Raw genomic sequence first — 24,188 nt, forward strand, 5'->3', positions numbered from 1 at the left:
GTCCTGGGAAAGATTAGTGCGCAGCTGTTGAGAAAGACTATCTTCAGCTACACCGCAGCGTGGGAGGGCTTACATGAGGATGGCCTGGGAATCTATGGATCCGAGACCTACTCCTTACACATCCATTGCAGTTTTGAACCCTTTGGAGGCATCTGACATAAATTTCATTAAATGACCCGTTCAAAACTGGTTTTCCTGTGGCCCCGCAAGCTACTTGTCACTAACAATTTACCTCCTTTCACCTAAGAAATGTTAAAAAAGAAAAGAATACCATACAGTCAAAATGTAGTTGTCAGATTTTATTTTAGTTCTGTTAACAAATATATTCAATGCAAAGGCAAACTAGGAGCTATGTAATTACCAGAGGCGCTCTCAATATAGAAAATAGCAGATCTCATAGTTAGGTATCATAGAAAGCAAAATTATTTTTTATATCCTGAAAAGACATTCCACTTCAGGCAGGAAAAACTAAAAAAACCCGCAAACCCACCTATCTAGAAATTCAATAAGCCAAGAGCCTACAGCAGAATAGCAAGAGTTCTGGTGCCACAGACTTATCTCTCTGCTCTGATCTTTGTGGCTAAGAGGCGCTCACACGAAATGATGAAGCGTGAGGGACAGTTTCAAGCCTCACTCCGTTCCTCTTACCCTGGGTCAGCTGTGGATCTCAGGATGCAATTTTAACAGCTGTAATGGTTGCCTGTGGCTCACAGGTCAAAGCCAGAGCGCAGGGCAGCCTTGCCTATCTACCTGTTTTGCATACCCTAATTAAGCAAGAACCCCTGTGCCATATTTACATCCATGGATAACCCTCCATCCCTGGAATGACCCTCTTCGGGCAATACAATTTGTAATCACTTAGGAACCACACCGCACAGACAAAACAGCACAAAATGTCCTCAGTGGAAAAAGCTTTTAGTCGACCATCGTTTACATTTTCACATGGGCAATTCGGAAAAAATAGAAGGTATATGTGCAAGAAAAATATGTTTGTTAAAAACAACAACAAAAGATAACGGAAAAAGCTCAGAATCCAAGTAATTGTTCTCAGAACCTACTCCTGACGCTGTAGCAACGGTCTGTCTCCTGGAAGCACAATCAGTTTAATTCAACCGTGCAAGGAAAGTATGACTAGGAGTGTGCAGGGAAGGTCTGTGCAGCTCGGAGCGAGAATGGCTCCATTCTTGCCAGTCACACTAGATGAATAAAGACAATAGGGAAGGAGAGGGCCAAACCAGGAGGTCCACAATTACACAATATCAAGTCCCAGGCCTTGCAAAAACGTTACCTTAGCGATAGAGAGTAAGGAGCAGAGCAATTACGTAAGTTTTCCGTGACCCTGGAAGAAGGATTTCTTCTCCTTTGATCTCTCTGCAGATGCATGCCATTCCCAGCCTCATAAAGCAAAGGTTTATGGTGAGGTTCACCATAGTGCAGCTCTCATAACAGATCTTCCTACCCACGTTATGTTGTCACTTAAACAATGGAGGAAAAGCTTCAGAGAGTGGTTAGTTGCTCTCTTTGTTTATCCACCAAAACCAAACAACGTACAACAAATGGTAGAAATTATGAAAGCAACAGTATTTACTCACGAGTTTACCGTTAAGAAACCAACACACTGTCTTCCTACTTTATGCTGATATCAAGAAGGGAGAATTCATAACACAAGCCTGTCTTTACCTCCTTCCTGAATGACTTGACCAATGGCTGTTTGATTTTGTTGTTTCAGAAAACATTCTTTCTTACATTCCATTAACTGCTCAAAATCCTGCCACATTTTAATTTGCTTCATATTTGGCCCGTGACTTTCCCGTACAACTTTCTGCTTCTCTCGCAATTTCTGTAACAAATAAAAAAAAATATTCGATTTCTGGAACAGTTCTACGCCACAAAAATTGTTTACATAGGCAGCTTGGAATGCCAAAGATTTTTATATGCTACTGAAATGTTGTTTTGTTCAAGTTGATAACGCTCCCTGCGAGTGATAAATGCATTAACACCTGCGACTTGGATCTTTGTATGGATTGACAACTATATCAGTGTTTTGAAACTCTGATATATTATTTAAGTCTAAATAATAGTTTTACCTATTTGCGAAGTTATGCTAAAAATCTGAGATCACCTCCATATAGAGCTCTTGCAGTATCAAGTTGCAACCCACAACAGATTCATATCATGAAATTATAAACGTGAAATCAATGTTTTACTATTAAACTTGCTACTAATTATTAACACTGGCAGCCCAAAACTGTAAAAAATTGCTCACAGACTGATGCATAAAGAAGGAAACTAATAAAAGGAAGATGTTCAGTGTGAATTGGTAAGCCTAACCTCGTCCGTGCTGAGCTGAGCTTCATACGAGATTAAAGATGGACAACTGCTTTTAACACTGCTGCGCCGATGATCCCCTGGCCTTTAGTAACAGCAATAAGGCTGACAGGCTCGAAATTTATTGTCTTCAACAGGTTGCTTTATATACAACATAAAATTTGAGCTGGCACAGTTTGTTATGCCCATGTTTCAGTTTCTTATCCAAATGGTTTTCAGGGAATGTGCTGTCACGTTAAGCTGTTTGACTATCTTTTACAAGCGGCTCATGCTACACTCTGCAGAAAAGCAAGCCCTGAAGCGCAAGCCTGATCTCTCTGCAGGGTATTAATTACCAATGCCAGCAGTAATGGAATTTTCTTTGTAGGCTGCAATATGCTTTTTATAAAAGACTGACCACAGCCTTTAGTAATAAGCCCCCCCCAAAAAATGAACTGTACAACGTTTTTACAAGGTAGAAAATATTCTTACCTTCCCAAGGTTTTCTTGTTCAAGAATAATTCGTGTATACTGTTCTCTAAAGGAAACATAAAATAATTTTATTGTGATTTTTTTTTAGTTCAGTGTAATTGGACAGAATGATGCAAGCACTGGAAATTATGAAAGTATTGGGAGGTTCATAAGTGAGACAGAAGAAAAAGCATGAAGAAACCTTTCTGACATTGGACAGCATATCCTTTGACATCAAGGATCAGATCTCCCCGATTCAGTTGTGCAGTTGGGAAAAGTGATACTGGATAAGATCTCTTACATTTTTGAAGCAGGCATGATTACCACTCCTTCCAGCTTGAAGACAACAGCAAGATCATCTAGATAAGATATACTGGATCCCTCTTTATTAATACATTTATCCTGCCAATATTCTGAGGTTAGCCAGTGGCCTTATTTGTACAAGTGTCAGAGTTTACAAATCCACAGCCCTTAATTGCTCTGAACGCAGTGTTAGAATGAGTGTGAAAATAAAGGGATGAAGGGGAATAGTATTTCACCCCAGGTTTGGCAAATCCAATGGGTGCGATGGAACCGCTGTGCATTCCACACTTTCAGAAAACAGACGTCACATTTAGGTGCCTAAATATAGGCTTAGAAGCATAACTGTTGACATTCATTATTTAAAAACTTGGCTGTACACCTTTGACTGTAACAAGTGGCTGGATCACCTTCTGACATATGCAAACTTGCTACATGAAACCTGACAATATAATATGCAAACCATAACGGCATGTTTCAGATCCATTACTATGTACTTATTTTAATATTTTTTTTTAAATGTGACAGTAAAAAACCAAACTCTATACTGATTCACTTGGGAAAAAAATAATCAATGATTGTATTTCGTGTGACAGGTATGTTTAGAGGTTGGGAGTTTGCTTGCGGAATTCAAAATAACCCAGCTCATCTAAAGACCTTTCCAAATGGCCCAGGGCAGAAGACCTTCGCATAGAGAAATTCTAATTTCCAAAAAGAAATATCAGCCTTCATGAGAGCTACAGGAGTGTGAAGGTGTGTTGGAGTGTGGCGAGCAGCCACGCAGAACCAAGGCATTGTGTTTCTTATATTCCTCCCATTTCTACTCAGTACTCCGGGCTTTCGACTGGAACACTTGGGCCCCTGGCCAGCTGGTGCTGCCTGCCATGCTCCCTGCAGAATGAACGTGCCAGGAATGAAGCCGCATTATTTTATGATCCCTCGCTCTTGGGCAATTCTAGCCAGAACAAATCAGAGCCGTCTTGAGGCTGCTCCAAGCGCTGTGCTGCACAGCTGATCCCTTGCAGTCCTCACCGAATCAAAGGGATGGAAAGCCACACTTAATCTTCTTGTTTCCACTGGCACACAGCAGATGTTCACACACACATTTGGCCTCAAGAACATATATTTTTTAAAGTAGAGTTTTCAAAGTAATCATCAGAAGATTAGATGTCTTTCCTAGTAAGTTTTTCTTTACTATTTATAATGATGACTGGAAAGAATGCAACTTAATAACTTCCATTAAAAACCCCGCAACTTTCTATTTTTAGAGAAGAAAATTATCTTTTCACATTCCCAAGAAGTGACTCCATGTAACAGAGAGTTTATATTCAATAAAGAGGGTCAGAACTAAGACATTTTTTGTTCAATATGTTGTCAGGAAAGTACTGTTCTATTTACGGTTCATTTTTACTCCGTTTACATTCCAGCGCCTGCAGAGAAATACATTCACATTCTAAAAGGATGTCTAGAAAAAAAAAAATCACCTCATTTTACAAAGATCTCTGTATTGAACTTTGTTGTAATTCATTTAAATGTGATGGGTCTGTGACCTCTTACAGAAGGTCAAAAGTGTGTATAGTCCCTGCAAGAGGATAATTTCCTGAGCTTCTGTGCCCATTAGCGAGTGAAACGGGGACAGCAGGGAGAGCGGTAACGCTCCATTCACATTCCCCTCCCCATACCTGGAATTACATAGCTGGGCTCACGCTTAATTCCAGCATTTGGCTTTGACGGCTTGTCAGGGTGAATACTGACACTGTGGGTGTTCGTGTCACAAGTATTTCAGTAGGAGCACTTTTTGCTTAGCATCTGTGAGTAAACTCCGACCCTCCCCTTCCCTGTGAGGCCGTACCAGTACTGCGCCAGCTGCCCAACCTGCGTTTCCTCGCAGCTGCTTGGCTGAGCTGTGCTGCTTTTCGTACTAATGAATATTCACGTCATCACTAAGATTTTTCTCACAGCCACTTCTCTTTTCACGCCTCTGCTTCATTTTGCTGTTTCCTCATCTTTCATTAGAGAAATATTTTATCTCCCACAGCCTTCCATTATTTTGTGAGATGGAATAGGAGGTTTTCTAGCCTCCACTCACTTCTATCTCCTTGTCCTTTTCTTCTCCCACCCTGCCATTAGTAGTTTCGATTCTTTTCTTACTCTTGTTTTTCCCACATTGTTTACTACACAGTGTTTAAACATTTTCATGCCTCAGATCCTTGCAGAAGGTCTCTGTGATGACTATTAATCAAGCACTTTGTTTCCTAGTGATCTCTGGCTCACCTTCTAGAAGAGCCGGAGACGCAGCTTCGCTGGTACAAGTGCAAGGTGCATCAGGACAACTTCTAGCTTGTGAAAGATCTGATGGAGGAAGACAACCTCATCTCTCAGTGCCTCCTGAGGGAATCCCTGGAGTTTTCTCACTCAGTTTGACACATGGCTATCCCTGCCACTGGCCCCAGTTCCAGAGCCCATAAAATCTTAATCGCCCACTACTGCCTTTTTTCTCTCCACAATGAGTAAGAAATTGCCTCTGGTCATACTGAATGACATTTGACTGATTATCAATCCTACCGATTAATGGTGCTTCCCTCATTGCCTCCACTGCAACAGAAAGGTCCAGAAATTACTCTGAAAGGTAAAAGGTCCTAGGAGGACAGATATCTTGGGAAATTAATTTATTCTTCCAACGCTTTGAGAAGTGACAGACTACTGGTTCTCCTGTCCTGTTGTGATGTCAGCATGCTGGATAGTCTGAACCTTTCAAATGGAAGATAGTATGATTGTTAATTATCTAATTTAGCAGTTTTATCTTTGCTTCGCCACTCAGTCACGCTTTTAAATTGTTTTGTGAATGGGACAAATTTGTGATGCATTTTGGCACACTGTACAGAAGACTGTACATGAAGCACAGCTCTGACATGACAGATCACACAGATCTCAAGCGACAATCTGTCCCGTCGCTGAAATACAAATGCAGACATCTAAGAAGAGGCCTCCCATCAAGGAATTACATTGCTGTGGCTTTTTAAAGCCTAAGCTGTGGAGATTCCTTGGCACAGGAACGACTACACCTTTAAGGAGACTCAATCCTCCTTCAAAACATCAGTGTTTTTCACTCTTTCCATTTGTTAAAAAAATAGAACAAAAAGACCCTTGATCAAACCAGGAAAACATGAATTTTAGAACTACTGTTCTGATAAATATTTTCATGACTGAGACAAACACTGTGGTGCAAAAGCCAAAGACCACTTTGTAAAACTAGTGACAACAATTTAAGCTTGTTTATTTTGTTGACAGCTAAGATCTAAGATATTTTTTTCCCCAAAAATAAAGCTAGCTGGAAAACAGGATTTCTATTTCATGCAGAACTCTGAAATTTTGAAAAATTAATTATAAAGAATAAACCCCAGGTATTTTGACACTTGTACCGTAATAGTTTTAAATGTTTTGATTTGGATTTTCCTGACATTTAATTTTGATGGGGCTGAACCAGCTGGTTGACTTTATTGCCTGAATTTTGTTTCAACTTTTATATTGTATTAAAAGATTGAAGATTTACAAAATTTTAAACAGGATACTTCTCCAAAAATATTTATTGTGCAGTAAAGTGTAAAAAAATCTCTATGACATGGTAACATTTAGACTTCTTAGCACAGATAATTAACCCAATACATCATTCTCAGAAAAAAATTCAATCTTTGGCAGGACTGCGTAATTTAAAATAGAAAACTACACCCAAAAAAATCATCAGCTCAATTCATATCTCTCCCTACCAGGCAAAGGCAAGAGGTCCTGAAAAAACTCACAGCATGAAGCAACTGTCTTTATATGGAGTAAATTAAACTGAGTGTAAAGATGAAAGTTAGGGTGATGGTACAGAACAGTATTCATTCTACTTCTAGTAAGAACTACAAATAGGAGCAAACCAAAATCCATTTATGGTGAGTAGCTGCAGCCCGCCATTCCTGTACCAGTGATGGCAATCACTATGATACTTGAAAAAGAGGAGCAGAATTGCCAGAAATGGCCTGAATCTAAAGGTGGCATGTGGTTGCTTTCCAAGAGGTAGTAGGTCTACTCCCGCTCGCCGGTGTCTCGGGGAAACCTGGCAGAGGCATTGTGTCTGGTCGAGCCCCGCTGCCTGCAGGACCCAGCTGAGGCACGGCCTCTCCGAGCTTGGGCCAACAGGGGCTGCAAGTTAAAGCTGCTCTCTGGGGCCTATAATCTCCAGCAGGAAGGGAAAATCTTTTGGTATGTCTGAGAGAACTCGTAGGTTTACAGCAGTATATACTGGAATTTGAGATGCTTATTTTTAGATTATTATAGCGTTTCTAAATTTATCAGGTGAACTCCTCCAGTTCAAATGCCAGTGAGAAAATTCCTGACTTCAACCCTAGTTTATGAATATCCTTCGAGTTAACACAAAGGAAATGCATTCATACACTTACCGAATTGCCTTTCGTCTCTCCTGTGGGTCTGGGGAGACATACGCCTTCATTTCTTCTTTAGCACGCTGCAGCTGTATTTCTAGAGTCTATGAAAAATTTTCAAATTTAAAAAATAATTTTAAAAATAAATAATTTATGAATAATTAATAAATAAATTAAAAATAAATATATTATAATGGCTATTCCATTTCACAGTGAACAAGCTGGTCCCTCTTGTGATCTTACCCTTTTCATGCAGTTAATGTAGCGGTAGTTGCTCTCCTCCTGAGCACGCTCCTCAAGAAGTCCTTTCACTTCCTGTAGTACAAGGATAAGATTTCAAAGAACATCGTAACTGCGAGTCCACAGGAGATGCCCTGTGTTGCTATATAAACCACGAGAGTCCCTGATAGAAACAGGTATAATATTAAATTGATGATTTCTCAAACGTTTACGTAATTTGGGCTTTACAGAACTGTCTTTTAAAGAGAAAGACAATTGATTTATTTTTGGATTTGCAGTTTCAGTCACAGTTAGAGATGCTAAACGACTGTTAATAGGTGCTTATTAATATGACTGACTTCTAACGGACACTTCCCAAGTGCTGCCAAGACTCTTGTTCCTAAGCACATCTTAAGTGCTAAATACAGTTGTGAATAAGCATTTCCTGGCACACATCTAGCAAAAATGTCAGGAGCTACAGACATGTTAATAGTATGTTAATTAGCAATCAATAATTCTATTGAGGAGTATGGAGATAGTGAATTAGTCCCATCTCTAAATGATCCATACCAAAAAACCCCAATAATCCAAATGGTATTCATGTATTCTGGCTCACGGAGCAGTTGTCAACTCCACAGCGCTGTCACTATGTGATTTTCAGACCATCAGATGGAAAACTGAATTCTGCTGTTCAGCTGCAAGAGTTTGCCAACGCTCATGTCCAGCTTAATCAGTGGATGTGATTGTCATGTGTTAGAAAATGACTAAGATTTGTCTGCCAAGAAAAGCAGCCCTGACGGCTAGTTGTAAAACAGTTCTTACGGGGGGTCTACTTTACATTAGGTTCACCTACGGATTCTTTTATTTTGCCTGGATTAAGCCATATGAAGGTACTTTTAGTATAGGAAAAGAATTATCTATAGATTCACCCATGCTTTAAATGTACACCTTTTTTATTTTGAAATAGATTCCTTACATGGGCAGGCCTTGAAAAAAATCAAGTCCAGACAAAATTCACAGAAGGCGATCTAGTGAGATAACGCAGATTCATGTAAACATATTAATACTGTCCCCACCTTAAAAAATTGTGCTGGTTGAAGTACCTCCCCTCCTAAAAGCGCTATACTTCACGTAACGCATAAACTACGTACACACAAGCTCTTAACTATACCTATATGGCTGTATTTTTAAAAAAAACTTGTATGCAAGAATACAAGACAGTGACATTTAATGAAGTGTCCTTGCCATTAATTTCAGTGCATTAATTATCCATTGGACTGCTTGTTAATTTAATGGATCTGCTAAACGCATAGAAAGATTTGTCTTGATAAATTAAGCCTTATGGTCAAATTCTTTCCTAACAGATTGATTTAGGTCAGCAGAATTTCTAGCAGGTGCATTTTCTTTTACACCATCCTTGCTATCAAAAACAGATGTTGTTGGATAGACTGATGTACCCCTGAGTTCACCGTTACTATACGGAGCAGGAGATGGGTGCGACCGTAGCTCGTCCACAGCAGCTTCAGGCGTGATTTGCATAGCTGTGGGTCACCATCAACTCATTTCCACCTGAAGTGGATTTGTACTTTCCATATCCCGAGGGGAGGCAGGGAAAATATTGTACCATAGTGAATAACACGTTGCACAGCATCGATGAATGTGCATGAACAAGCCGCCGCCTTACCTGTTCCAGCGCAGAGCGACTGCTCTCTAACCCCGCTGCACAACTGTCGTATTGGATTTTTTTTTCATCACATTCTTGAGTTAATTCCTTACGTGAATAAGGGCAAAAGGGTACATAAATGAAATCTTCCATCGACTGACGTGACATTCAGGCTGACTGTGTTCTTGTCAGCCTCACACATCAACCTCAGCTATTGGCACACTCACAGGCACTTAGATAAACCTAGCAGGCACACGGGTATTATTACACACAGGGAAGCCACTAGCCTCCACTCGCATACTGGAGGATCAGCTGTATACACCGCAACATAGCGTGCAAATTTCCTCTTTATAGCCACATCCATAGCGTTAACACGGTAGGTGAGTAAGGCAGCGTTTGCAAGAAGAAAGGAAAAATAATTATAGAGATTAAGGAAGGATTAATATACTTGCTACCTATGAAAAGCCAGCTTCCTCGTTGTACACAGCAAACACCTGAGCTGGATTTCATTTGCTGACACTTTTAATAGAACCATTAAAAGTAAGTTTACTGGAAATTTTGTTGGTAGATAAATGGATAGCTCTGCTTACTTCTGTGGCAATGAGCCAACTTAGAGCAGCCCTGGACCTGAATGACTCTTTTTTTTTTTTCCCCCTCAGCTCTCTGTAAAATTTTGAAAACAAATGGATAAATCTCTTGTTCCTACAGACTAATATAGGACTCTGATCAATGTATTCAACTCTCAGGATGAGATATTATTTGCAATCCATTTAAAAAGGAGCACGCTAGTTAGTGCTGAGGTGCAGAAAAAGCTTGGAAACCAATTTGAAAAGCAACTTTGCTATGTTTTGAGCCATGATTTTTCAAATTTTCCCCTGGTGTAATGATTTTTTTAATTGTTATGAAGGACAAAGTGCACTGTCAGCTTTTATGAATTCCACTCTTTAACATGTTGCCTGTTCCAAATCCCTGTTGACCCATTCCACTATTTCCAGCTTTCCTTCAGAGCTGATTATGTCCTTGCACAGCACTACAGAGATCTGTAAATTCAGACTTATTTGTGATTCTGACTTTATTTACATAGAACGAGAGAAGTGTTTCTACTAACCTGGCACTTTTGACGCAACTGTCTCAGTTCTTTGATAACAGGAGCTAGGCTTGCCTTCTTCTCTGCCACCATAGTATTCAGTTTTTTTACCTGAGAGGGGGACAAAATAATATACATTAACACTGTGACACTAACAGTACATTTATATAATTAGGAATGTGAAAAGAGAGAGAAGTAAACCAAAATAATGGAGAGAAAAAACATGGGATGAAGCCTGAACTATATATAACGTAAGTTCAGGCCTAATTAACGAAGGGAAAGAGCCCATCTTGCAGTGGGGTCATCGCCACAAAGGGGACAAATTCTGCTCCTGTTGTTCGAACTGTGAACACCACAGAGAAACCCAGAAGGCAGGAGCAGGGGAAAATGAAGGAGTAGCATAGAGGTAAGAAAGGAACAAATCTGCACTGAGAGAAAGGAAGAAATCCTTACGAAAACAAAGAAACCTGCATAGGTTAAATAAAGTTTGAAAAAGCTAAAAGTCACTTTAAAATATTTATACTGAAAATTCAAATTTGATCCAGCTTTCCATTTGAGACTCATTCCGTTTTATATTATACCACTTTTAAAACAAAGTGCCCTAATGATTTCAGAGAATGTTATTTTGCTCTTTGCTATTATATAATATTTTCAAATTAGAAATTCAGGTTCTGTTTTGCTTCTATGGCTATGTGGGAAGTTAAATTAAAATGTGACAGACCTAAGGGCAACTGAAAATTAGGCTACAGAGAAAAAGATATTTAGCTCTTTAGGCATATTAAGTATTTTTTTAACAAATGCTTAACTCCAGTGATTTACAAATATTTAGAAAAAGATTCTGTTAAAGATCAAACCGTTCATCTCTTTCAAATAATATGCAAGAACAACTATGAAACCACTTCTGAAATCACAAAAAGGTAAAAAACCCCAAAGATGACAAGACTTAATATCCCTAATGCTTCTGAATGGGAGGAAAGTAGGATTTATTTTTTTTATAATTCTAAATTTCTTCTTCATACATTAAAAGAAATGCACATTTTAGGAAACCTTTCCAAGATTGCCTTTGCAGATGTAAACAGTTTGAAATTTTTTAAATATATAAACATAGATTAAAAGAAAATTAAAAACCCAAACAAAAATATTAAATTTGGTTTTATATGCTGAGGAACCAGGTATTCAAGTTGAGGAAATACAATAGTTAAAGACAAAAATCACCATTTCAGACATGTTATTTAGTGTCAGGCCTTTCATTTCATCCATTTCACTCTTCACTGCAGATACTCTTTCCAGCTCCTCCTGGGTGTAACTATATCCAGAAATACCTTTCTTGTCTTCAATAGCTTGCTGCAGACACAAAAAATAAATGCTGAATGCGAGTCCATTAATAAGTAATATGGCAAATTCCTTCACAGAGCCAAAATGTTGTAAGAAAGCAAAAAAGGTGAGTACTGTAATAAGTTTATTTTAAAAGTGCTTAATAGCTGCCAGAAAAACTAACTTTTTATCTAGTACCTGTACAGTAGGATAATACACTGTAAATACACTACTTGGTGATTGAAAGCCCAATGACATTAACAGAAAGTTCCCACAAAGTAAAGTGGGCTTTAGGTCAGGCTCTGAAGTTCAATGTGTACGATCCAGATAATTATTTTTTAAACAACTGTCAAGCAAAACAAAATAAGTATTGTATTCATTGTAATAATACTAACACATGTTACCAAATCCTAGCATTACATTACATAAACTTTACATTTAATTGTATGTTGATGTAATGGTCTTTAGGGAACACTTGCTCATCAAGTACGTAAGGAGGGTATTTTCTGAAATCTGAAAGCTAAGTGTTGATTTGTGCACCCACAATTTGTTAAAAAGAAAACATCCTTCCTTAAAAGTGCCATTTATCTATGAACTCTGAGTCCGTTATCCTCAAAAACCTCTTACAACCATATGTTTAAGAAAAGATTTGTCTCTACTGATAGCTACCGCTACCACGATGGAAGCATTTTGTAGACTTTAATAGCAGTGTGTAGTTTGGGAGTGCATTATGCCCAGGGCTAGAAAAGGTGTATGTGACCTACTGGGGAAAAGCGTGCACTTATCTGGTGCTAAGGACTCTATGAAGTCACAGCTCTGCAGTTTTATTAGAAGGTATTTTAGAAAAGGTCAGGCTTGAATGAGAATATACTGTTGACCATGTGCTCACAGAAAAACTTCCAGTGCTTTGCCTCTGCTGTGATTTTTCTGTGAGTGTATGTTCATTATCCTGTTGTAAATAAACACTTCAGAAGTGTTTATTCACCTTCCTTCTACTTGAGTAGCAATCATGAGAAAAAGCTCTCATCCTACTGCTTAGGTGCTTCTTTCTACCCAGGTAGCACTTCTGGTTTTACTTTTAATTAAACAATGAATGCCCTATTGAAATACCAGAACACCATCCACTGCATCTATGCGAGTATCTTTCCAAGGTCTATCCCATGTGTTCTCAGTTTTCTTTTCATAAGGAAAATACTTTTCTGTTTAAAAACGTGAAGTTATGTACATATAACACCACAGACATAAGATAAATAAAACCAAAGTATTTTGATAATAAGAATAAAAGTAATGGAAGAAAATACTACAGCAATAGTATTACATTTGGGATGCATGTGTATTCCCTGAATACTTACAGTTACAGATAGCAAAATCCTTCTCCTGCTGTTCTGGCTTAGAAAAAGCATTCATCCAGTTTTAGATTTGTTGCCGACTGTAAAACGCATTTTCTTCTAAATATTCTGGGGTTAGAATGTTTCCTTCCTGCCTGCCTTTTTTTTTTTTTTTTTTTTTTTAAAGTACCATTCCTATATATGTTGCAGCAGTAACCTGAGTCCTACTTGCTGTTGATAACTTTCAAAGCCCTTACTATGTATGTGGATACCAACAACTAATTTAAGAATCCAGCCTTGGATTCTCTCTAACTGGAGTTACTGAAGATTTACCACTGCCTTTAAAAAGCAAGGTCAAGCCCCTCAGGCTACAAAGAAATTGCAGAACAGTCGTGACTGCCTGTGAGAAGCAGTTGCTGAACATAAAAAAGCAGCTTAGCGTAGTCAACAGGCAAAAATAAGTTTTATAGCCTAATGACTCTTTTACTAATGACAGCAGGAGAGCTGAGGACAATACACATTAGAATCTAACAAAACAATATCCATCTTACTATATAGCCGTTACCAGGGAAGGCAGGGTGATGGACTGTGGGAGCAGTAAATGCTTGTATTACCAACTGCTGCTGAATGGCCTCGTGGCGCTGTTTTAGAAGTTCCTCTGTCCTCTGGAGGACACCGTACTCAGCTGTAATTTCTGCTATTTCCAGTCGCTTCTTTTTATAAATTGTGTTCTTGCTCCGGAGCTTATTAACATAGTGTTTAAACTGGAAAGAGAGGGAATAGAAATATCATTTAACGTAAAGCAAAAAAGGGCCTTATGACAGGCCGTTGCTATATAAAATGTAATTATCCTATTTGGACTGCATATTGAAGATTAAGTGTTTAGAACAGAGCACTGGAATTCAGGATTCCCAGGGTCTATTTTATTTTTGGCTCTGCATTTGTTCACTGAGTGAGATCAAGAAAACCTGCTCTATTGCTTTCTGTCCCAGCTCACTCATTTGTAATAGTGAGATCACTCCGTTCTGCTTGCCACCGTTTGACAGTTGGAAAAGCAATTACTCTTTGCACAATGTTGTGAGAATCATGGATAATAAAAAAGTTAATGTAATAGTAATTTGCACTTGTAAGAGAGCACCACATCAGCAGTGCGCCCCAAAGAACTCTGCAGACCAAGGGACTTGATAAGAAAGTGCAGAAAAGTTGGAAGAGGAGAGGGCATGGGAAAAGATGATTGTTTTTCTTAAATGCTAGTTCTCCGTGGTTACAGGGTGATGTTCTCCTCCCTTGATTCTTGCAGACCTAACTGGTATCACTGGCTACGTTTTTAAAAACAGGAAAACAAAAGCAGAGTCCTTGCATAGAAGCAGAGAAATGCAGCATCTCTTTCATTCAAAATCTAAAATACTAAAGATTTTGTATTTTTATTGAAGACTAAGTAAAATAATACATATTCTTACAGATCAACAACAGCCTTAGCTAATTCACATCTGAATATGTGTGTGCTCAGTTTGTAACACATAGGGAATACCAGGTCTTGACACAAACGCAGTATTTTTCTTTGCCTTAATGTTTTCCATCTGCCAAACAGGCTTAGCTCTTACTCTTATATTTTACACGAGAGCTATGAGGCAAATGCCAGTCACAGCTCAAAAATGCATTCAGATCCAGAGATGGAAAGCAAATAAAATGTATTGTAACAAATGATCTAAGAACAGGCTTCAGAATGTTCCTTGATGAGGAGGGGTTCAGCATGTGCAGAGTGAGCATAAAACGGGGAGCCCCCAAGAGAAAATAGGAGTCCCACTACCACTGACACAAGTTTAGAACTCAAACATAAAAGAACTTTGGTTTTGAAATTTACATTCCTTTTTCTTTTTGCAAAATTATGCCTCTCCCTTCTAAAGAATAAATCCAAAAACCCAATGTGACCACAGCCTAAGAACCCCCAGAGTAACTGTATGTTCTATAAAAAGTGTCCTGGGCAAAACGCCCAAAATGAAATCAACCCTGTTCATCTGCCATCCTGTGCAATATCTAGGCCAAAGCTGCTTCTCTCTTGCTATGCTCCAGAACTATTTTTAAAGCCAAAAGCTATAAACGTTTTTGGTGAAAGAACAAACCCACAAATTACTCAATGTGCTCTATGCAGATTGGACTATGTGTGGCTTTGGAATACCATTTTACATTGCGCGTACTACCTAGGACAAGGATAGACAAGGTCACCTAAGCCACAGCGCTGCACAGCGAAGGCAGTGTCGTTACTGTCACACTCTTTGTTATATTATTGGCACGCTTAATATAGTATTAGCAGAATTACTTCTTTTGCATAGCAAATTCAAGTATGCCCTCTAAGTTAATACAAAAGGCTCTTGGTTTTTTAATTGCTTAGACAATATCAAGTTTTCAGTGATATTCAAGTGCACTATCTCTCCTGATGAGAATTTAAGGGAAGCACAGCTGTCTGTCTTTATCAAGGAGTTCCTGAGATATTCCATTTGACCAGTGGAATGTAATGAAGAATGATGTAAAGGATTACTCTCCCTTAATATGTGACCACATACAGCTATCAAATCTGAATGATTTTCTGTCAGTTTATCCCAGGACGAAAAGCAAACGATTATTCTCTTGACTTCTATAGCTACTTTTAAGGCCTTGAAAATAGCTTGAGTGGGCGGTATATTTGCATATTCAGTATTCAAAGCATAATGTATTTTACAATGAAGTCAAAGGATCTTGTTGATTAAAGAACAAATTCCACTAATGTTCTATTATTAGTTGATTAAGTTAGGACTTTATCATAAAAATTTCATCTCAAACAAACCACAAGTTGCTCACACTGACAAGCAAAACCTGTTCATTTCAGGAGATGGATGTCTATCTTTCATCGCCATCTCTGGCTTTTTAAAAGCAAACTTAACCTTTCACATAGCTTTTATTGCAGCAAAGTAGAACAAGATATAAACAACGTTACCAAAATGATAGTAGCTGTAGAAAATCAATCAATATTTTGGCAGAATTTTCAAAAGACTTCATCTACTCAAAAGCAGCCCAGATTAGCCCCCCAAAATCTCACTGACTAAAAGCTTCTTTTGTTCCAGGGCCAAATTCAGAGCTGGAGTTATTAGATCTGACTCCCCTTAAATCAGCAGTTTGTAGGCATCTTATGGCAAAATTAGGTTTCTTCAGCCTAAAAGCCGACAGCAATTCCGTAGGTTTCCAAAAATTAAAAATAAGCTTCCTGTAAAATACCAGCGCTATTGTTTGTGTAAGCATTACTTCTGAAGCTTTATACTCCCATCTATATGTAGCTGAAAAAAATCAAGCCTTTAAAATGCTACACAAAATTGTATTATTTTACTGCAGTAAAAGGTCTTTTAAAGAATTTGAATAGTTCACAAAAGTAACGTTATCTAGCTACATCGCTTTAAAATTAACTACCCAAAAGGAATCCATTTTTGAGCAGCAGCATTTTCCCATAGACCAGGTCAACTGCTCCCTGCGTAGACACTCAGCATGCTCAACCTACAGAATTCCCATGGATCTGTCAGTGCCCACAGCAATGCACCATTCAAGGCCACGTTCACTAGTAAGCTTTTCTTTCTCAAGCAACTTAACACAAATAGTTATTTAAGCTTCAAAGATTAAATGCCTGGACAAGAACCAAATGCTGGCACTGAGTTAGCAGTTAAAGTAAACAAGCCTGGAGACCCATGTTTGCTAGCCGAGGGAGAGCCCCTTGAGATACGAAAACTATCCAAATGAAAGCAAAGAAAGAATATGCTTTTTCACTTAGATATTTTTATGGGTGACCGTAACATAACAAGCGTGGAATCTAGATTTTGAAATATTGTGAATGAAAACAGGACTTTGATCTCTCATCCAATGTCCTGCAGCATGCAGTATCTAGCATCCCGAGGCAGATCTCCTGGGTTATGTTCCATTTTTACTGAAAGAATCCAGCAATGCTAGCACTTTATGCTTCTCCACTCACTACAACCTCCAAGAGACTGCTGTCACCAGATTCTTACCACGCTTCTGTGAAGCGGCGACAATTCTAAATAGAAGACAATCGAATCACAGCTATTAAAATGGCTTCTCCAGGACCATACAGAGTGTGGCAGGTTACCCCCCTCCAGGAAAGAAGATAAGCATTTCACCACATGCTTCAGTGCTCTGCTGAACTGGGATCAAAGCCCAGCTCCAGTAATGCTTAGTCTTACGCCTTCACTAGAAGTCCGTCGTTTTGTCTCCTGAAAACTAACATTTGCCCCATGTGAAGTTTCATAAGGTTCTTATTCCAAGATTATCATTAAAGGAGAAAATAGATAAGCTTGTTTTCAGAAAAGAACAAATCCCAGATTAATCCCTCACTTGCAAGTCAAATCTTCAAAAATAGTATTTTATGGATTACTGTATCAATTTGATTGTGTTATAGTAATCAAAATATTCTTCACACAAAAGTACTACAAAAAATAATTAACTGTAAAAAAAACCCAAACCCTTTCTCAAAAGCGTAAACTAAACAAGGTTCCAAATCAAGTTTTGTTAATAAGGTTATTTGCATAAGCACAATAATTGCAGAAAATATTAGCTGACTATCTCTATTTTTATTAAGGACTGAGGAACAGATGTTTTAATTTTCTGACTAGGCCAATTAATGGGATACAGACTGTCCAAAGTATAAAAAATCAGTTAGGAGAAGTTCCTCATCATGACAGATTTTCAGTATTTTTTCCTAAGAGGCTCTAAATTTAAGCTAGTACAGCCACTGTTGGCTATAGTTCATAAGCCATACATAGAAGAACAAACTTCTAAAAGATCTGAGCAGTATCACCTTAATCTATTAAAATGAAAGTATCCTACTGCTTGCTCATTGGACAGATCAATCAGGAAAATTCATTAGCATTAAGCAGGGTATCTCTTCTAGGAGTGCTTGCTTCTGGTCAGGAAAGAAGTATTAAAGTAGCCATTACTAATAATTTGGTTCAATCATAATATCTATAATGAAAACTCATTTTCAGTTACCACTGAAAATGCATAGATCAATAAAGTTGATGATTTATTCATGCCAGTGGGTGCTGAAAGAGCATTCAGTTCAGCTCAGATTTGTCTGAATCACTGAATATATTTGGCTTAAATGATGGTTAACTTCTTATAGCAAAAAGCTTCTGGCTTCTGTAAGAATCTTACCGATTTGCCACTTGTATTCTCACAGCTCGACTACCAGCTATGCTCCTATTTCCATGTGCATGGAGCCTTTGACAGACAGGAATATAACCGTACCTAGAACCGTAGTGAAAAATTAAAGAGCACATTGATAGGATAATATAGTCTGGGTCCTGGCTTAAACCATTTAATGTTGAAGTTGTGAGCTCCTTTATAGCTGCTCTCTCAAAAATCCATCCATCTAGCTGGGAGCTAGATAACTGTTTCTGGTGGATTCAGATGAACCTGAGTTTTAGAGGAAAAGTGACAAGATCTATGGTCCCAGACTGACTGATTTCTCTGTTTGCAAATTAAAACATTTTTTATATTGTTTTAGCAGGGGCAGGTAGGCATGGATGAGCGTTTGCATGAAAAAAAATTAAACTCCTTATGTAAATGTATATGCAAAACTCGCATATCTGTTAACAAACCAGTCAGACTTTCTATGTGCCATTCTCAAAAACATATTCATTTCAACTCCTGTAGCTAAGCGCAGCTATGATACATTCTATTCTGATACCTTGGGAAAGTCTGGGTTCTTGGGGCCTACGCTGAACTCTGAAAAGTACAATGCATTGTGTAAAGAGCTAAAAATATCACAGCTTTACCTAGGATCACTTGTAATTGAACCATCTAGCCTTCTAAGTGTCAACATTTGATTCCCTAATTTTCAGGATCTGACAGCTGCAGCTAGGAGCCTGCCAACTTTGCCCCATGCTCGTTGTACTTTGTTTGAAGTGCTTAAAAAGATTTCATAATCCCTGAAGCAGACCATTTATGCCTATTTTTTTGTGTTTGATGTACATGAATTGGTTATTCCCTGCTGTTTCTTCTAAGTTCTGTCTAGCTGCACAACCTCTTCAACCGAGTTGAATGCTGTAACATTCCTTTTTACGATTACAGAAGAAAGCAGAACGCTAGCACCTAAAAACATAAGCTAGGATTGACCTTTGGGTGAATGAAGTGTTAAGATGACCTCAACTGGAGACCCAAATACTGGTATGGGAGTGCAAGCTAGGAAGGCATGGATTCTTCGATTGCCAAGGCTTGTGAGTGCCATGATGTAAGAGGATACAGCAAAGCGAGACAAAGAGAAGATGAGAAATCCTGGGTATAGGAGAGAAATAGTTTGTTCATTTAATGGTAGCATTTAGATAGGTTAAACATAGCAGGATTAAAAGCCCATTTTAAACTGAAGACAGCAAAGCTATGTGTTAAAAACTCCTCTTTCTTCCGTTCTGAAAATGGAGGAAATGTAAAACGTGTGCGACTGCAACCAGAAAGCATAAGGAAGCTCTTGGTTGTCAGAGGGTGCACAGTGAAGGTCGAATGTACAACCTCTTTCTGTCCCACTGAACATACGTGTTACAAGGGCGACTCACCACTACATAAATCATGATTTCCTTTGGTATTGGCTCAAAGCTGGAGTAACAGCACTGAACCAGAAAATACAAATCTAAGAGCATAATGTATCAGAACCAAACGTATAGCAAAAGGTTGTCTGGTGAGTGATAAACTGAGATTTTTACTGATGAGAAAGAACCTGTTCACTTCACTTTTGCTTCATCACCTCTTCCCTGCCAACTTACTTGTCTCAGCTGTCAGCCCTGCCTTCTCACCACCTCGGCTCTGAAGCAGGGCTGTTTCTCTAATATGCATTTGCAATGACTTTATGGAGATACAAAACCTGTAGCACCAAGGTCCTGTGCAGCATTTTTGGCAGCAGGCATTTACAAAAGAATTAAATACCATTATCTCTGTTTTCCAGATGAGAAAACTGCAACCTTTGAAAAAGAATCAAAATCCTCAAGAATTCAAATCTTTTCCTAGTTCTTAGCCATACAAAACACTCTTCTTAATGTTTTACACTGGTGCCCAGGAGTACCACTACAGTATACCTAATGAAGTAATAAACAAGAACAGGACACAGATCACATATTGCCATCTTCCTTGGGCCAATGTGCAGAAAGGATTTTACAAAACAGGAAATGCTTTTTATGGAAAGACTAACACTTTTTATTTTAAGCTGATGGCTTTGTCCAATGTGCTCAGTCATTTATCCTTCACTCCTCAAAATGAAGACTTGAAAATATTTTAAAAGTCACAAGCAGAACATACTTAGACAAAAGGAATGCAGCTTATGTTCAAAACAGGTCTTGTCTTTTTTCTGTCTTGTGCCTCTTCCTTGTATCAATTAACCTGAACTTTTCATTAAGTCACTTACGAGGTTCCACCTTATGAGGTTTCCCTCCCAGCCTGTCCTCCTTGAATTTCTATGGATCAGAATATGTTGTTCCCCTCAAGAATGGGCACAACATGAATTATTTCTTACCTTACAGTGCATTTGCACAATGTAAAACATATGTTGCTGTCTTGGTAATGTATACTTGTCTATTAATTAAACGCTTCTTTCCCATCACATGTCATGAAACACAGATTGTCTGCTTTCTGTTTTTATTTTTACTTTCAAAGTTGTCAAAGACTCTAGCAACATGCCCACTGAGGTTGAAAATCTTATACTGGAAAGAAATCTAATGCATGGTTGTCTTATTATTGCTACCTATGGAATGTGGACAGTGTGTCACGGTAAAAGAAATCAACATCTTAATTTTTCAATGTCTCTGTGCCATTACTTCCACCTGTAATTTTCATCTTGATTTACAGAAAAGAAAAAAGGCAAGAAGGTGCAAGTGAAATCCACATGGATTCCATATTGCACAGGAAGCCTTTATGCATAGGTGTACATACACATTTCAATACTTGCTTTACTCTTTAAGACTCCTCTAAAAGCAAAATGCTTTTCGTGGAGCAGGCATGTCCTATGGGATCAGGAAGGGAGTTCCTTCTGCAGACGGTGTTCTCTGTATTGAGTTGTATGTAAAAAAAGCACAGAAACAGACAAAGAAAGCAAAGAGTGTTAAATGACAATGATCAGATAAATGATGGCAGTGCAAACAAAGACAATATGTGAGGGAATGAAAAGATATACTAAGTCAGAGAACGATGCAGCTAAAATACTCTTTGCTTCAGTGATTCTGCCTGTAAGTACACTTAGCAAGCTTCTCCCAAACTAAGAGAAATTATTGTCTTAAGTCAATTCATTTTGCTGACAAACCACTACCCAGCTGCAGCAGCCTTATTGTTTGCGAACTTCTGAAGAAAAAGCTGCTTTGAGAAGTACAGCCTCAAATAGAACTCTGCCGGAGCTGCATGGATTGTGTGAGTCAAAGTCTGTCTTGCAGCTAAACTTCAGGAGGGTCTAGGATAATATTTTTAAGTAAAAACTTTTGTGGGTAATAAACACAACAGGACTTAACTGCATTTCTGATAATTGCTGGTATTAGGCTTTATGATCTTATATCATACAGAGAATGGACAGTAACGCAGATTTTTATTATACATCAAGTAATAAAATTAATCTCCGTGACTTACCACTTGAACTCCTAATCCCTTCATTAGTCCTGTCGACTTTTATAGTAAGTTATTTCCCATCATACTACTATGACAATACTGATGTTATTTTGATTCAGAGTCTGGAATATTACAACAGCCCAACATTAAGTCCTCATATACCTTGCAATCTGTTAGGTACAACTGAAATTAATAATTTGAAAATAGCTACAATTCAAGTAGAGTTGCATTATAAATACTGAAATGCATTTGGAAGCACCGGACAGCACTGTACTATCTGCACCATAAAAAAAAAGAAGCCTTCAAATACGTTAATTTTGGAATTTGATAACAAAATATGTGCATTAAAACCAACAGGGCAATCTGTTGCAATGCTGAGGCCATGTAGTTTGACAACATACTATAAAAATGGATAATGAATGAGCAACTGTAGAAGCAGTTATTGCAACGTACAGTTAAAAGAAAATTGTGAGTTAACAAAAATTGATCTCTTATATTTCATCTTCCTTATATCCCATTCTATTGCATACCTCATCCCCTTTCAGAACTTCCGATCCTTCTAACTCCTGGGCCTGAGTGGTCTTCTGTAACATCTGCCTTTCAGTGTTGGACATCTCTTCCTTAGCAGCCTGAAGTTCTTCTGCCTTGGCTTCCTTTTTCCGGGAAATTATAGATGCCTGCACAGTCATTAAACATGCATATGGATAAGTAAAGTAAAAATTGCCTTGTTTAATCATTAGTGAAATTTAATGGATTACATTTCAGGCATTGCACCACTGAAACCACATTTTAACTGTCAGAAACTGATTTTCATTAAGAAATGTAAGCATGTCTCACTGCAAAGAAAAAAGCATCGATTATGCATTAGATCCAGTGGGTTAAACCACAACTTCAATGAAGTTGATTGCAGACTCCCAACTTTTTCCAGTACAGCCAAGATTTCAAGCACACACTTTCTTCCCAGATTCATGTTGATACATTTTACATTTACATTTCTTCACCTCATTTTTTCATTTTCATTGAAGAAAAAAGGTAGGCATTTTAGCTGCTCCATTTCTTCTGCTTAGTCCCTTTTTGTGCATATGTAAGATACACCAACATGGCTTAACTGGAAAGTTATCCAAGATTTCACAAATGTCATAATACAGATTTTTATAAACTGCAACCTACTCCAACCTACAGAAATATGTTATACTAACAGCAGAACCAAGCCACTAAATCTTGGCAAATAGTTAGAAGATTATGAATAAAGCAATACAGTACAGAAATAGTGTAAATTACAGATATTTGGGGTGGGGGGTGGTGTGTCCCAGAAGATAAAGCATTTTTTAAAAAATAATATTTTATACAAGTCAGGATATTTATTAGTACCTAACATTTGACCAGAAGCTAACAGATTTGGGAACATAAGTATACATTAGTTCAGAGGGCGGGAAGGCATTTTTACCTTGCCAGAGCATACTATTTAAAAACATTTTAAAATAACACAATGCATTAATTTAGCTGCATGTGCATTAATTTGGAGGCATGGTTGGTTCCTTCATATGAAAGGCAAAACTTAGGAAAAAATGAAGCAAAATACACACTGGCTTTCTCACACTAGATTAAAAGGACCAGCTTTTTTCTAAAAATATATCTAACAGTTCTGCTGGGGTAGTATCTCAGCTCTTTTGCTTCATGAGATATCTGCAGTGACAAATTGTGGTACAATATATATATGATTATTTTGTAAAACAGAAGCCAGTCCCTAGCAGAACAAAGACCACCATATGCTTTCAACTCACAGTCACGACCTGAACATAATTATGTCACAAGCCAGTTGGTCTTTGGTACCAGCACATTATGTAGCAGGCTTTTCTTTCGGGAAGCAGAGCACCTCTTACCAAACAAAATGGTGTGTTTCATATTGCATATGTGATTGAATTGCAGTATACATTTTTATCCCCATTTTTTTCCTCCCACTGATACATTTTACTTAAGCCTTTTTATTTTTCAAACCGTCACCATAAGTATCATCATGAAAAACTTCAATAAAATTAGCAGCGGTACAGGTTGCCTGGGCAAGAAATCACATCTCTGCGTAAGCTCTGAAAATCTCAAGAGTTCATAAATCCTTTTTATAACTTGTGACTTTACTAAGACTAGAAGACCAGACAGGCTATTTCATAGAAAGCCTATTTTATAACCTCAGGATGAAAAATCAAAGAATACCTTCTTAATAGATATAACAGGAAAAATAGCATGTGGTCAAACACAAGCAAGGGATGTAACTGAAAGCAAGCCTTGCATCCAGGTCTGACTGCAGCATCAGCCCACATGCTGCCTTTTAAGAATCTGTCCACAGCTGGAGCTTTCCTGAAATAGCTCCTCCAAAACGTTCCTTCCAGAATTACTGTGATGCAGCTGAAGGGCAACACCTAACAGCTTAAGGACAGCGGTCGATACAAACTCACCGA

The 24,188-nt window shown here is 38.2% G+C and overlaps 1 protein-coding gene across 2 annotated transcripts in view; it reads right to left on the reverse strand.

Annotated features, from left to right (window-relative positions):
- Positions 1 to 278: 278 nt before the first annotated feature.
- Positions 279 to 24,188, reverse strand: part of IFT81 (intraflagellar transport 81) — a 42,756-nt gene continuing 18,846 nt past the window's right edge. Inside the window, exons 10-18 of one of the 2 annotated variants that reach the window (XM_037375433.1) lie at positions 22,263 to 22,409; positions 13,728 to 13,877; positions 11,687 to 11,815; positions 10,493 to 10,582; positions 9,406 to 9,492; positions 7,746 to 7,817; positions 7,521 to 7,606; positions 2,800 to 2,845; positions 279 to 1,840 (exon numbers count right to left, since the gene is read on the reverse strand). In XM_037375433.1, the coding sequence (XP_037231330.1) occupies positions 1,658 to 1,840; positions 2,800 to 2,845; positions 7,521 to 7,606; positions 7,746 to 7,817; positions 9,406 to 9,492; positions 10,493 to 10,582; positions 11,687 to 11,815; positions 13,728 to 13,877; positions 22,263 to 22,409 (990 nt within the window). In that variant the 3' untranslated portion in view covers positions 279 to 1,657. Of the gene's footprint in view, positions 1,841 to 2,799; positions 2,846 to 7,520; positions 7,607 to 7,745; positions 7,818 to 9,405; positions 9,493 to 10,492; positions 10,583 to 11,686; positions 11,816 to 13,727; positions 13,878 to 20,343; positions 21,183 to 22,262; positions 22,410 to 24,188 lie in introns of those variants that run through there. The other variant, XM_037375434.1, reaches the window with a different exon arrangement.

Source organism: Falco rusticolus, chromosome 1 (genome assembly GCF_015220075.1).
Source record: "Falco rusticolus isolate bFalRus1 chromosome 1, bFalRus1.pri, whole genome shotgun sequence".
Lineage (NCBI taxonomy): Eukaryota > Metazoa > Chordata > Aves > Falconiformes > Falconidae > Falco > Falco rusticolus.